At 42.9% G+C, this 14,963-nt stretch overlaps 1 protein-coding gene across 2 annotated transcripts in view; it reads right to left on the bottom strand.

Annotated features, from left to right (window-relative positions):
• Nucleotides 1-14,515, bottom strand: part of LOC129824042 (zinc finger SWIM domain-containing protein 5-like) — a 49,061-nt gene extending 34,546 nt beyond the window's left edge. For both annotated transcript variants that reach the window (XM_055883321.1, XM_055883322.1), the window contains exon 1: nt 13,962-14,515. In XM_055883321.1, the coding sequence (XP_055739296.1) occupies nt 13,962-14,451 (490 nt within the window). In that variant the 5' untranslated portion in view covers nt 14,452-14,515. The remainder of the gene's footprint in view (nt 1-13,961) is intronic.
• Between the last annotated feature and the right edge of the window lie 448 nt (nt 14,516-14,963).

The raw sequence follows: 14,963 nt of genomic DNA, 5'->3' as shown, positions 1-14,963 counted from the left end.
AGACAGAGAGACAGAGACAGAGAGAGACAGAGAGAGAGAGAGAGAGAGTTAGGCAGGGGCCTTCCTTCTCCTCTCCGTGTTTGGCAGGGTCAGTAATGACAGCCTGAGACTCCAATCAAACAGAATTATCCAGGAAAGGCCTCTTCAATCAGTCACTGATTTACTTGACGTTTTTCCTTTTTTCTCTCTCACGCTCTCCTTTTCACAGCCCCCAGAATCAAGAGATGATGAAAGGTAGCGGTCATGAATATTTCCGTAAATGTTTTTTCTCTCTCTTTCAGTGTGAAACCTCGTCTTCCCAGCCCCATGTAGCCATGGTCGGTCAGGGAGGGACACCTGTTTTCAGCCAGGTTCAGTTGTGTGTGTGATGAGCAAGGGCACAGCCATAGCCTTTCATCAGCCAGCCTTTGTGTGGCTCTAGGATAATGCGGCATTTACTGTTGATGAAAACAAATGGTGTACGGGGCTGCCAGATTGGATCACTTGAGTATACTGAATGTACTGCCATAGAAATCTATCATTCTAAACCTCAATGTACTGCCATAGAAATCTATCATTCTAAACCTCAATGTACTGCCATAGAAATCTATCATTCTAAACCTCAATGTACTGCCATAGAAATCTATCATTCTGCTATGTTCTCTGCATAGGTCCAGTTTCCATGAGGACTAATATCAGATTTGAGTCAAAGTAATAGTTTATCATTTGACATAAAAGGTAAGAGATTGGTAAGAGTTAAGAGATTGCGGAACAATTGTAATAAACACACACACACACACACACACACACACACACACACACACACACACACACACACACACACACACACACACACACACACACACACACAACACACACACACACACAAGCCCTTCACGTTGAAAGTTCTTATCTGGCCTTCACAGCATCAGAGGGAGTCAGAAAAAGGGAAAATGATTGGTTCAGACATGGTGTCTGAATTGACATTAATGTATTCTCTTTATCACTGCAATACTATTGTCATCCAGCCAGCATTAAATATGTTCCAGAGCTCACAGCCTGGTCCCTTCATCAAGCCATGTGTCTACCTGTCAGAAACCTTACAGATTACTACCCACCACTACCCCTATGGCTCAAGAGGATATGAAAGACTGTATTAGGAGAGAGGGAACTTCAGATATAAAGTGCCTTTGAGGGAATCTGATCGCATAATGTTTAATTGCTTCTTTCATCTGTTGTGCTTTAATCCTATTGTTGCAGCAGGCAGTTCCATCACTAAGATAACGCACAACACATTCAACACTGATTTACACTTTTCAGACACACACACTGGCTGCTTCTTTCTGCTGCCGCAGCACAAAAAGTGCTTAGCGCGCCGCGCCCCTCTTTTCTGAGGCAAAATGAAATTGGGTGAAAATTTGAATTTGAAATCAATAGCGGTGGTGGAGGGATACAGTGGGATTGCGACTGTGGGGAAGTCCAAAAGAGACGGGGAAGTCCAATATATGATGCCAGAGAGAAGATAGTGCTTCTTTTTTACCCTCAACCCCACCACAGCAACAGTGTCAACAGAACAAGTTGGACTACTGTATTTAGCCAGCTACTTACACGCCCTGAAAACACTAAAACTAACATGCCATTCAGTGCTCACATGGCACCATTGATTCAAACGGCCTGCCTGGCCTAATTGTTGAAATGTTTCTACAGCTGTGAGTAACTACTAATGGTAGTTATTAACCACAAAAATCCATATTTGAAATTTCAATAAGTGCCTGTAGAGGAGTGCTGATGAATGATTGACCAGTCAGTCGCTCTGGCCTGGCTCGCTCTGCATTACTTACTGCATAAACCTTACCTGTCAGTCAATAACTGGGCTTTAATGTGGATGCAGAATATAATGTAAATTATAAACTGAATGGTTCGAACCCTGAATGCTGATTGGCTGACAGCCATGGTATATCAGACGGGTATGACAAAACTTTTATTTTTACTGTTCTCATTACGTTGGTAACCAGTTTATAATAGCAATAAAGCACCTCGGGGGTTTGTGGTATATGGCCAATACATCACGGCTAAGGGCTGTGTCCAGGACGCGTTGCATCGTGCCTAAGAACAGCCCTTAGCCATGGTATATTGGCTATATACCACACCTCCTCGGGCCTTATTGTTTAAATGTAGTAACTATGCTTATAAACAACCTTACTGCTTTTTATAATAATTATGTGCTCAGTAAGAGGAGTTTAGAGTTTGAGTTGGCGGTAGTGGGTTGGGCATTACAGACCTGAGGCTGGGGTGGTTCCCCCCCTTTTAGGAGCTTTATCTCTGAAGGGAGTCATGCTCTGGAGACAGTGGGGCCTCTGCCCAGCCCGGCCCACTGAGGCAGTACAGCAGCCAAGGTCAGGCACCCATTCCTACTAACAGCTCCACAATGGCCCAGTATGGGGAAGGCTGGAGCTCTAGGGCACTGGGGTGGAGGCCAACTGATCCTGTTACACCATGACAACTATCAGAATCCCCTCCATTGAACCACACACACACACACTCACCCGGGTGGAGGGTAGGGAGTATGTTCTCAAGTACCGGTTCGGTATAAATGACAGGGGAATACCAGTACCATTTATAAATGTCCAGAGGAGTCATATGTGTCATATGTGCCCTAGAAGTTTCATTACAGGGGGGGCTGTACTTCATCTGAAATGGTTGGACTGAGCCAAGCCAATGGCTCCGTCTGAAATGGCACCCTATTCCCTATATAATGCACTACTTTTGACCAGGACATATAGGCCCTGGTCAAAAGTAGTGTACTACATAGGGAATCAGGTGCTATTTCTGACACATCCAGTAAGTTCTGTCTCCTTCCACTGCAGGGCATCAGTCAGAGGCCATGTTGGATTACATTTCCAGATTGCGCTGCAGCACCTTTGTTTTGGAGCCGAGTGACCGGGCGAAGCCGGGAAGTTGGAGGGGAAGAGGTGCAACTTGGGGTTAGGGGGTGATAAAAGAGAGCGAGGGGGCTAGGGGTCCAGACAAAGCTCTGCAGATGTTGCCCACATTAATCATGTTGCAGGGTGGGGAAGGGGGGGCGGGCGGAGAGGGGAGCTGGCTGTCCTGTCCACTCTCTCCCTCTACATGTTGGCGTGTCTGTCTGCCGCTGCACTTTGCATGGTGTGGTACTTCCTCCCTCCTGTGCAGAGTCTCAGGGTGAGCTGGGGGAGCCTAATGAGGTGTCTCTGTTGCCAGCTTCCTTCGCCGGGGCACTTTAGCTTTTTTTGTCATCACTTGTGGGGGGGGTGACAGGTTGCTTATTTACTCTGCCTTTCATATTTGCCTTTTAGTTATTTTTTACTTCCCTCTCTCCCCACTCCTCCTCTGCCCTCCACCCCTTTTTTCTGCAGTCATCTGTTCATTCAGCTGCCTGCCTGCGAGAACCAAGTGCCTAATGGGCCATATCAGCAGAGCCACTGCAGGGAAACACAGGCCTGTCATTAGCCCATATTGAAAAAGAGAGCCAGTAGGCAGAAGAGAGAGTGAGAGAGGCAAGTGTTTAGCTTGAGGAGGCTATTAATATTTAATAGGGAGTACCATTTTTCTAAGCAAAAACAGGAACTGGCTTTAACTACTCTGAATCACCTAGACCTATATATTCACTCCCCCGTCTCTGGCGTCGACCTAAAAACTGACAACAGAGCGATGCTAGCATAGAGTTGCAGACTCTAAAGCTCTACGATAATAGTCTGTTTTCATCTGTAAAACACCTCACTCACATGAACACCTATGAATTCAGAGCGGACACGGTCGGCTTGGACAAATTACCATTAAACTCAACACCACAGAGGTGGAATCCACATAATTCACATTGTCATTTTATTCTCTTTTCTCTCGCTTAACTATCAGCAATTGTAATGCTGAAGCACTTAAGAGACATTTCCTATGACAACTGGAAAAGGCTTTACAGAACATCATGCTGATGCGCTCCACAATGAATTGTATGGGCTGCAGTTTCTGTCTTGTTTATAGTAATAGCACTGCATTGTCAAGGCCCTCAGTGCACCACATGTGACCATTGCAATAGTAACTGCCTGTTTTGTAAGACAAAATGTTAAAGGGAAACTGTCTGTTTCTAATCAAAAATCGGTTCAAATTACTACAAATAGCATTACTCATTGCCATTCAGGTCTGGGGGGAAATAATTTCTACTGAAAGGTTGAAGAGTTAGAACTGTAACGGCCCTAGGTCTGTGACATTGACATTTGTGTAAATCCATATGAGTTCAATCACTTTTTGACAGAATCACTTTAGATTTAAACAAAACTTTCCATACATGTTTGCTCATGGAAAAAGTCATCAGAAAGGGACTTTCTGGACCTGAATGCCAAAACATTCAGGAGATGGCTCAAAGTTGACCCATTTTGCCTACCATACCATAAGGCATCCATGTCTTCATCACTGTAAAATATAAACGGTTGAGTATGATATAATTTAAAAGCTTAAAAACGGTTATAATTTCAAGATTTAAAAAATATATACAAATTGGCCTTTTTTTTTATTACCTTTAACGTAAAAAAAAACGGTATTTATTTTTTCCGTGTTAACGAACATGTGTACGCTGGAATTGGAATGCCTTCCAAAATAAAATCATGGCTACGTGAAGCAAATAGACTGCTTGTGCATTGTTACATCTGCAATTGTGAAATGTATAGTCAAAAAGTGTCTATTTAGTGTAATAATGCTGCCAGTGCCAATAATACATATTTGAAAACAATAATGTTATGCCTACTGGTGTTGATTTCGATCCCAGGCATATAGCCTAGGCAGGCTATGGCTGGGAAACTCGATGAGGTCCAATTTCAAGAGAGAATACTGTTATGTAAAAAGAACGAGACTAGTTAAATTCTTTATAAACTGCTCGGGTGTATTAGGTGGCTCCTATAGGACACGTATTTTTTTTAATTTATGATTTCACCTTTATTTAACCAGGTAGGCCGGTTGAGAACAAGTTCTCATTTACAACTGCGACCTGGCCAAGATGAAGCATTAGCATTAACACTGGAGTGATAGATGTGCAGAAGATGAATGTGCAAGTAGAGATACTGGGGTGCAAAGGAGCAAAAAAATAAATTACAATATGGGGATGAGGTAGTTGGGTGGGCTATTTACAGATGGGCTGTGTACAGGTACAATGATCGGTAAGCTGCTCTGACAGCTGATGCTTAAAGTTAGTGAGGGAGATATAAGACTCCCGCTTCAGTGATTTTTGTGATTCGTTCCAGTCACTGGCAGCAGAGAACTGGAAGGAAAGGCGGCCAAAGGAGTTGGCTTTGGGGTGACCAGTGAAATATACCTGCTGGAGCGCGTGTTACAGGCGAGTCAAAAGGAACACACAACAATAATTCACAAGGGCTACATAGCGAACATAACAAATACAACTGTTTATCAGTGGTGGAAAAGGTACCCAATTGTCATACTTGAGTAATAAGTATAGATACTTTTACTACTATTAACTTAAGTAAAAGTATTTGGTTTTAAATATACTTAAGTATCAAAAGTAAATGTAAATTGCTAAAATATACTACAGTATCAAAAGTAGATGTAAAAGTATACATAATAATTTCAAATTCCTTATATTAAGCAAAGCAGACAGCAAAATGTTCTTGTTTTTAAAATGTACGGATAGCCAGGGGCACACTCCAACACTCAGACATCATTTACAAAAGATGCATTTGTGTTTGGTGAGTCCGCCAGACCATAGGCCGTAGGGATGACCACGCGTTCTCTTGATATGTGCGTCAATTTCACAATTTCCCTGTCCTGCTAAGAATTCACAATGTAGCGAGGTCTTTGGGTTGTCAGGGAAAATGTAAAAAGTCCAATATTTTCTTTAGGAATGTGAAACATATAAGTAGTAAAGTACAGATACCACAAAGAACTAGTACTTTAAATGATTTTACTTAAGTACTTTGCACCACTGCTATATATTATGGATTCTCATGACAGTTACGTTGGCATACGCTAACCAGTGTATGTAAATTGACTCTCTCTACTCTCGCACACAAATGTTGAAGCCGTCTTTCCGTGTTATTTGGGCTTTAGACCCTACTTTACATAATCTGAGGGTATGTAAATTAAGGTCTAAGCTGCAACATATTCGAATATGGGGGGGGGGGGGGGGGGGGGCAGAGTTCACAGGTTTTTAGATCATTGACGTTTAAGATTACAAAATGATATTTTGTAAAAACTTTTTTTCCTCAATAAATTATCAAACAACCCTGTTTGTAAGCTTTTAAATTATATCAAATCTCAGCTGTTTATCTTTTCCAGTGATGAAGACATGGATTTCTCATGGTATGGTGGGGTATGCAAAATTGGTCCACATTGAGCACCTTTATCACATGAATGTTTTGGCATTCAAGTCCGAAAAGCCCCTTTCTGAGCACTTCTACAATGGGCAAATAGGTATGGAAGGTTTCGTTCAAAACAAAAGGGGTGCTGTCAAAAAGTGATTGAATTCAAATGGTTTTACCCATTTGCTCCTCCTCACAGAACAAACAATGGTGACTGAACACAGCTCTAATGGACAGAGTTAAAAGGTCAAATCTAATTGGCTGAGAATATCCTTGATGTTCATCTTGCAATCTGTACCTCATCCCAGGCATGAGCCCCAAATCAATCAATCAATCAATCATGGCACCCTATACCCTACATAGTGCACTACTTTCGACCTGGGGCCATAATCAAAAGTAGTGCACTATATAGAGTATAGGGTGCCATTTAGGGCACATTCCTCAGTCTCTAGAGCAATCAAAGTACAGAGACAGGGCCATAGTTTATCATTTATATGGACAGCCATTAGTAGAGATATCCTTGAACCATACCTTCAGCTTCCAGTAAAGACAACTAATTCAATCAATGAGGGGAATTTCAATAAGAAGCAATGAGGGGAATACTGACATTAAACTCAGACGGAATCTAATAAAACAGCCCAGACAGACAAATGGGCATCAAGTGGCTTCGGAAAACAAAATGTGTGCAAATGTGACCACTACTTTGTGGCCATACCATGCATGGAATCTGTTCGTTTTGATCAATATTCAGTAAAAACAGATGTAGCACATTCATTCAGTGAAACACTGGAAATGGATTTTGAGTCAATAAAATTAAGCAAGGATCTTAAAGTGCACCAAAAGCTAAAACATCTAACCAACAATCTCTGTCTCCCCATCAGAAATGTGCTAAGTGGCGGCAGGTAGCCTAGTGGTTAGAGTGTTGGGCCAGTAACCGAAAGGTTGCTGGGTCGAATCCCTGAGCTGACAAGGTAAAAATCTGTCGTTCTGCCCCTGAACAAGGCAGTTAACCCATTGTTCACCTGTAGGACGTCATTGTAAATAAGAATTTGTTCTTAACTGGGAGCACAAGCTCCATGTTCTACCACGCTTCTTAACTGACTTAAATAAAGGTTCAAATAAAGTGTTTCGCACATAGCTGACTGCACAGAGGCCTCTCTCTCTCCTTTTTCTTTGTGTCTTCTACCCTTTGGCAGGAGAGTTGACCCTTTCTTCAATACATTATCCTTCCCTGCAGTCCAGACGGAGAAAATTAAGTTTCCATGTGAACTGGCCACAAAACCCCCCAGCAAAACAAAAACTCAGCTGGATAAAAGGCTTGTATGGGAGAGGCTGGTTGCTCTGTGGCTGCATTTCCTCCTCTCCCAGTTTTATGCTACATTCTCAGCTCAGATGCCACACTCTATGGCAAAATGTGAAGACTGGGACAGAAAGGAAGGCATTGGGATTTTTTGCTTGGCTACGCACAATCCTTTAGCAGCCCAGGATATGAGTTGATGATCTCTCCCTGCTCTCTATTCAATTTAATTGTGTATCCCAACCGCTTTTTCCATTCCTTGGCTTTTTGTTATCCCTGGTGTTCTTTTGCATTTGTTAGGCAATTACAACCAAATGAGGCCACAATAGACCTGTCTGTGGGCTTACTCTTTCACGTCTAGCAGCTTTCCCTGTATGCTCATCTTACAATGACAGCGATACACCACAGCCAAACGTGAATACAAAATAAAATCCACATCAAACATTATTCCACATTTGTCTCTCATCCAGGAACAGGCAGAAAACCTTTTGGCTCCATGTAGATATAATAAACGTGGCCGGCGGTTGAGGTTGAATGTAGCTCAATAATCATCTCTAAACTGGTCACAATGAGTCACATTGCAGCAGCAGCCACCTTGTGATAACTGTATAATACATACCTGCTGGTGTGAGAACTAACAGCTCACCATAGAGGCATGATGACTTCAATAGGAACTTTTACAGTTATTTTCCCTAGCCTGTGTTTCGTGTTTTATCAGGGAACAGTGCATGTGTGCGCTACGGCAAGCTGTTAGCTCCAATAAAACACATAAAGGCGGCATGTTTAGTGACTGACACACGACACATCAGCAGGTATGTGCATGGGGCCCGGCCCCGGAAGCAAGAGAGGAGTGGAGAAGAGGTGATATCTAAACCTTACCCCTGGACCGAGACTAGGAGGTAGAGCCAGCCTATCAATGTGGTGGAAGCTACAAATCAGTGACAGACAGTGGAATGAATAAGCCCATTGCTCCCTGTAGCTCCATGTTCTACCACGCTTACACAAGTCAGGCCCGTAAAGCCCTTAACAGCTTCTACCCCCAAGCCATTAGACTGCTAAACAATTAATAAACTGGCTACCCGGGCTATTTGCATTGACCTCTTTCTTTTTACGCTGCTGCTACTCACTGTTTATTATCTATGCATAGTCACTTTATCCCTACCTACATACACATTACCTCGACTAACCTATACCCCCTGTATATAGCCTCATTGTTGGTATTTTGGTGTGTTACTTTTTTTGACAAATATTTTGTACCTACTTTTTTTTTTTTATGCAGCATTGTTGGTTAAGGGCTTGTAAGTAAGCATTTCCGGTAAAGTCTACCTGTTGTATTCAGCGCACGTGACAAATAAAATGTGATTTGATTTGAAGACACGTGGGATCTGTGCTGAGCAGTGTGTATTACTGATAAAGTCAATCAGAGGGTATCGCCAGGCAGGCGGTGGGTATCAACAGCAAAGGCAAGGTCACTTATTATTGATTTTTAGTATGTGAGAATGTACAGAGCCCAAGGTAAATCGTTGCTATGAAACCACTACAGACAACACATGTTAGATGAGAGGGGTGGAATGTGGATGGTGCTGTAGATGGTTATCATTTAGTTCCACTGTAACACATGGAAACAAGCAGCAGTACTGGGGGCCTGGGGGAGAATATATGTGGCATGCAAGAGGATAGCTATAGTCAGCATGGTCCCTCTTCTACATGGTCTGTACTCAGTGTCAGACACTACAGTTCACATAACACATTCCTACAACTTCATAATGACATTGTGTAGGCCTAGCTACAATAGAGCCTGTGTGTGTGTCACCTTTCTCTATCAGAATGAACATTTTGTGCTCTCCCCTGATTAAAGCATTTACATACTTAAGCCCCACCCTCCCCAGACCAAATTAATTTCCTCCTTTGACAGAGACAGAAAAGGCTTTTAATGGCCGTGTCCTTCAAACCTGAGACTGCTAATAAGTGTAAAGAGCAGATTTGTTTTACTGATTTTCTTTGAAACATGCATGAAATGAATTGTCTTGATTAAATATTGTCTGTCTGGGCGTTGAGAGACGGCTCAGAATTAGCGGTCCCTTGTTAAACTTGTATAGGTTCTGAGTAAGATTTGGCCCAGAATACAAAGATGACAGTTACCACGCTGGGAAGACAAAGGGCTTCAGATATATAGGGCTAACTATGAGTAGTGACATCACTGAGGAGCAACAAATTAATATCTGCCTCAAATCCGACAAGAACTAGAAACATTAGGGCACTATGGAATAGGCGTCTGCATCTAAAACAAATAATGGATACTATGTAGCTAAGTAATACATCCAATATGACAGGCACCGATTCACAAACTGTACGATAAGCATGTCCATCAAACAACACAGGCACTATGGGCTCACTATTAGTAAAATGGGTAGTTTCCATTTTGTAGAAGGGAAGGAGAAGTGCCAAAGTGTAACAGAACAGGAGAAGTCGATTTAACATGGAATCAACTTGTTTAAAACAACTTATTTTGCAATGTCTCATTTCTAAAGAAATCACAAACCACCCAAAAATGTACGATCGAATTTGGCCTGCACCCTGCCACACAAAAACCCAAGGGGGGAGTGACTCCTGTTTGAGTCACGGCTGAGGTGCATCATCAATGACTAGGAATGGACCAGGCTGAGTTCAGTCACTTCCTTTTACTTAAACCCTCTCTACAGACCAGAAGCCACACACAGATTCGCAAGAGCTAAATTTTCAAAGCATAATCCTGCAGAAACTTTGCTTTGCCTCGTTCCATCCCCCTTTTCGTGATATCCATATGTGATCTTGTCTCATCACTGCAACTCTTAGAGCTCGGGAGGTGAAGGTCCATACTCAGTGTCAGACACCTGCCCGCTTAAACCGGAAGCCAGCTGCGCCAATGTGTCGGAGGAAACACTGTTCAACTGATGACTGAAGTCAGCCTGCAGGCGCCAGGCCCGCCACAAGAGCACGAAGAGACAAGTAAAGCCCCCCAGGCCAAACCCTCCCCTAACCCGGACGACGCTGGGCCAATTGTGCGCCGCCCCAAGGGACTCCCGGTCGCGGACGGTTGTGTCACAGCCTGGGATCGAACCCAGGTCTGTAGTGATGCCTCAAGCACTGCGATGCAGTGCCTTAGACCTCTGCGCCACTCGGGATGCCCAGCGACTCTGACACTCCAACACACACATAACATGTACACACATTTATACTGATTCTACACACATGCACTCACATACAATTTTCATTTACGCTGCTTCTCTGTTTTTCCCATGCATCCCGATGCCTAGCAACCTCACCCATATAGATACAGTATCTACCACTCTATCAGTATCCCTGCACATTGTAAATATGGCATTGGAACTGAACCTGCATATAGCTTTACTTTCTTGTGTACTTATTTTGATTTCCCGTGTGTTTACTGTTCTGCCTTATGTTCGTTTTAGTACTACATTGATATTGATTACTGTATTGTTGGGTTTAGAGTTTGCAACAAAGGAATTTCACGGTACTTGTGCGCGCGACATTAAAACTTGAAGTCAGTGAAGCTTCAAAGAAGGGAACCTATTAGGGCTTTATGCAACAACATGGTGAGGTAGAGAGAGGACCGTGCTCACAACATTCACCACCCCACACCCTCCCTCCTCCCCATTCTGTGAACAAGTGCTTTTTCTACAGCTGGGTAACAAAGCACAACCCAATAATCCTGAAGCCCGACTCAAAGCTGGAACCTCCTCTCTGAGGACTTTATCAGACTGCCTGGCGTGGGGGGCGATGAGGAGGCTGCTTAGGCATGTGCGGGGGATGGGGGGGGGATTACACACACAACTATCTGTGATTATTCTAATTAAGACTAAAGCCCTGACTGAGTAGATTATGAACACAGGCCAATATGTGCAATATGATGAGTTTACATGCAATAAGGGACTTTACCGTGAACCATACAAAGGCATGTATCTGGGCCAAACTGTTATTCTTGTCATCAGCTAAACACACCTATACTAACTCATTTCTCAAATACAAACACTGATCATTCATTTTGTGATCCTTTGCATTCTGGGGAGAAAGAGTGGTGGGCCAGCCAGACATGTGGCAATGCAGAGAGCTTGCAACAGGTCTGCTCCTGTCCTGACAGTTGGCTAAACATCTCAAGGCAGGTAACAAGGTTTTGGATTACTATGAGTTGCATGTTCTGTCTGAGCTATCAAACAAGCAAGGAAGAAGTCAGAAGAAATCCCAGTCGTCAAAGCTAGACAACTGAGGATACTAAAAGGCTAAACAAAAATGCTCTGTGTTCCACAGAAGACATGTTTCTCCAAAGCTTCATATAAGCAGTTAGTATATAAACAGCCCACATACCTCACAAGTCGAGGCCTGGAGAACCAGGAACACTATGAAAAATCTAAGTAAGTTTAAGTTTATACAGGGAACTGGTTAGGTCTGGCAGTCACATAGAGCAAGTAGAAAACGATCCTATATATTTTGTAGACACAAGCAACCCTCATCTGTAGCTGGTTTATACCATAGGAATGCATGTACTTTGTAGAAAGACTCGGTGCTGTAAACACTGTTAAAGTTAAGGTATCCCAAATATTTGGGGCATTAGTTAGAAACAAATAGATAATGTTAGAAAGACAAAAATCACACAAAAACCAAGTGAGAGAAAAAATCTATGCCATAGAAATCACATTTACCTGCATTCCATTTGGTTAATAAAAAGGTAAACACAGGCCTATATTGACCTTGGGGGGGAAATCATTATTTACTGGTAACTCTGTTAAGTGTCTCTTTTGAGGCACATTATAGCTTATTTCAAAATGCCAAATCAGACTCCACCGTGCTGATATTGGTTGTGTTTTCATACTCTGAAACACATTTCATTGGAGAAATACCTTGAGTTCACAAATGGTCAGCCTCTCGTTGGACACACATTGTCTGCATAATTTAAGTGATTTTATATTTCTATAGGCTATCATATTTCTTTATACCTGGATGAACATTAGGCTTTATAAGAAAGTTATTAGAATGGAATAATAATATGTTGTGCTTTTATTATTGTCAAGTAATACTGTACATAAACAATATGAAATCAAAGCATTTCCACATAGATGATCTGCTATAACCTATTTGCCAATAAAAACGTGGTTTATTCTTTTTCCAGTCCTCAGGCTGTGTAAACCCACATGTTTATTGGGCTTAGTCCCTAAAACACATTTCAATCAAATCCTCCATTGGTTTAGATTATAATGATCAATTCTTCATAATTTACATGTTATAGTGGCAGACACATGAATTAAACAATATTTCGTTGGGGAGAGGAGCCTCTGGAGTGTACCTTTGTCTAAAATAACCAGTGGTTGCAATTCTGCAGTGATCGCCTTGGAAATGCGAGACGGATATCGATCATCTCAACTGGAAAGCTATTGTGTAGTAGTGGGGCTACACATTTCCCGCTTCCCAGCACAAATATTATTTTGTGAAATTACAAACAGGTACAATTTTAATTAATACTTCCAAACTTGGGTCAAATGCGTGGTTTGCATTGCGTAAATATTTTCCGTAGACCTGCTATTGGCTATGAGTCCTTTGTCCTGTCCAACGAGCAAATAAACAAAAGATATAGGATTTGGATCAAGTCGGCTTACGTTGGTTTAATTATAATAAGAGATCCAATATGCGTGTTTGTCTTTCACATAAACTACCCTCTACCAAAAATAAAGACATATAATCGAGTTGTAACATATAGTGTATATGGAGATACCCCCCCCCCCCCCCCCCCGCACGGAAAGGGTAGGTAGCCTTCCATAGCCCTTGACGAGGGAGGAAAAAAAGTGCTGAAATGTTGCCAGCACATAGCTGGGTCGGCTCAATCGACTCGACTCAACAGCGTAATGTGAAGCGAGTCAATGCTATATCGGGGCTATGGATATGTTACTTCGTTTTAAATCGTGTGCGTAAAACCACAAATAGAGTTACAACTTAACGAATGGCTACAATATCAACTGACAGCCCTTTAATTTTTAAGCAGCTGATCTGATACAGATCAACATATCCTGCTTCCTAATGAAACAGAGTAGCCTAGCCAGCCATCTGAAATGATTGTAGGCTAGATCACTCCGTTCACTTAATTCGATCCGAACCAAATTAATATCGGCTTATACTACAATTGCTTCAACATAGACCAGGTTTTCCATACTTTTGTTTTCATGGAAAAACTTATACCATTACTAAATGCCAGCCTACCCTTCCATGATTGAGTTAGGGGCACAGACTAATTTGAAAAGCCGTGTAAGAGAAGAAGAGGGACAGGGGCAAAGTGCTGTGATTTTTCCACTTACCGACTTGTAAGACATTTTCCACACAACCAGTCTCTAAAAGCCGAATGCCCCGACGGAAAGGCAGTCCATCTCCGGTGCCCGCTGCCCCCGTCGTACTGGTAACCCCTCCAGGGACAGCCCCGGATCCAGCGGGAGCCCCTGTTCCTACCGCCGGACCCTCTTCGCCGGCGACACGGCACTGAAACGACGAATACATACATATTTCCCTTTCGTTCCTCGGAAAAGACCAGTACACTATACGGCGCTGTACTGGCTCTGGGATCCGCTCGAAGCGCTCCTCCACCCGCTCAAAGGCCCATTTCTCCGCTACAGCCTTCGCCGCACAGTCCAATAGAGATTCCGGGCAGCGAAACCGAGAGTTCGGAAAACCTGGACCAGGCCCTGGACCAGGCCCTCGGGGAGCCGGGCGCAAGCACAGTCGCTTGCTGACCGGAGGTAAAGATAGATGAAGCGGCGGCTGAGGCGGTAGCTCTCCACGTCCCTCCGCCATGACGACCAGATAAACACTGAGGACCGGCGACCAGCTTCAGAATCGCACAACCGAGAGGAGGTCGTCACAAGTTACCACAGCCACAAAGTTATAAACCCCGCCCATTTATACAATTTATCTTCTTAAATGTGATTTTAAACCTAACCCTACCATTAACCACACTGCTAACCATATGCCGAACCCTAACCTTTAATTAAGACCAAAAAAAGTAATGTTTGTTTTTCAGATTTTTTACGATAGCCAATTTTGACTTTGTGGCTGTGCTATCTAGTGGAAACCGGAGAAGGGGTCTGGGTGTTGAGGGGTTTAACGTCACCACCAATAACAAACACTCCCCAATCACATGGCAATACCGCACTGACAACGCACCACCGCTACCCCCCTCTTTATATGTATGTGTGTGTGTGTGTGTACTTGTTGTCCTACATTATGTGTACCCTAATGTTCTAACAATTCACCCAAATGTCCTGAAAAGGTGGGAAAATAGTAACTTTTTTGAATGGCAGGACTTG

This window comes from Salvelinus fontinalis, chromosome 26 (genome assembly GCF_029448725.1).
Source record: "Salvelinus fontinalis isolate EN_2023a chromosome 26, ASM2944872v1, whole genome shotgun sequence".
Lineage (NCBI taxonomy): Eukaryota > Metazoa > Chordata > Actinopteri > Salmoniformes > Salmonidae > Salvelinus > Salvelinus fontinalis.
This window is presented reverse-complemented; position numbering and strand designations above follow the sequence as displayed.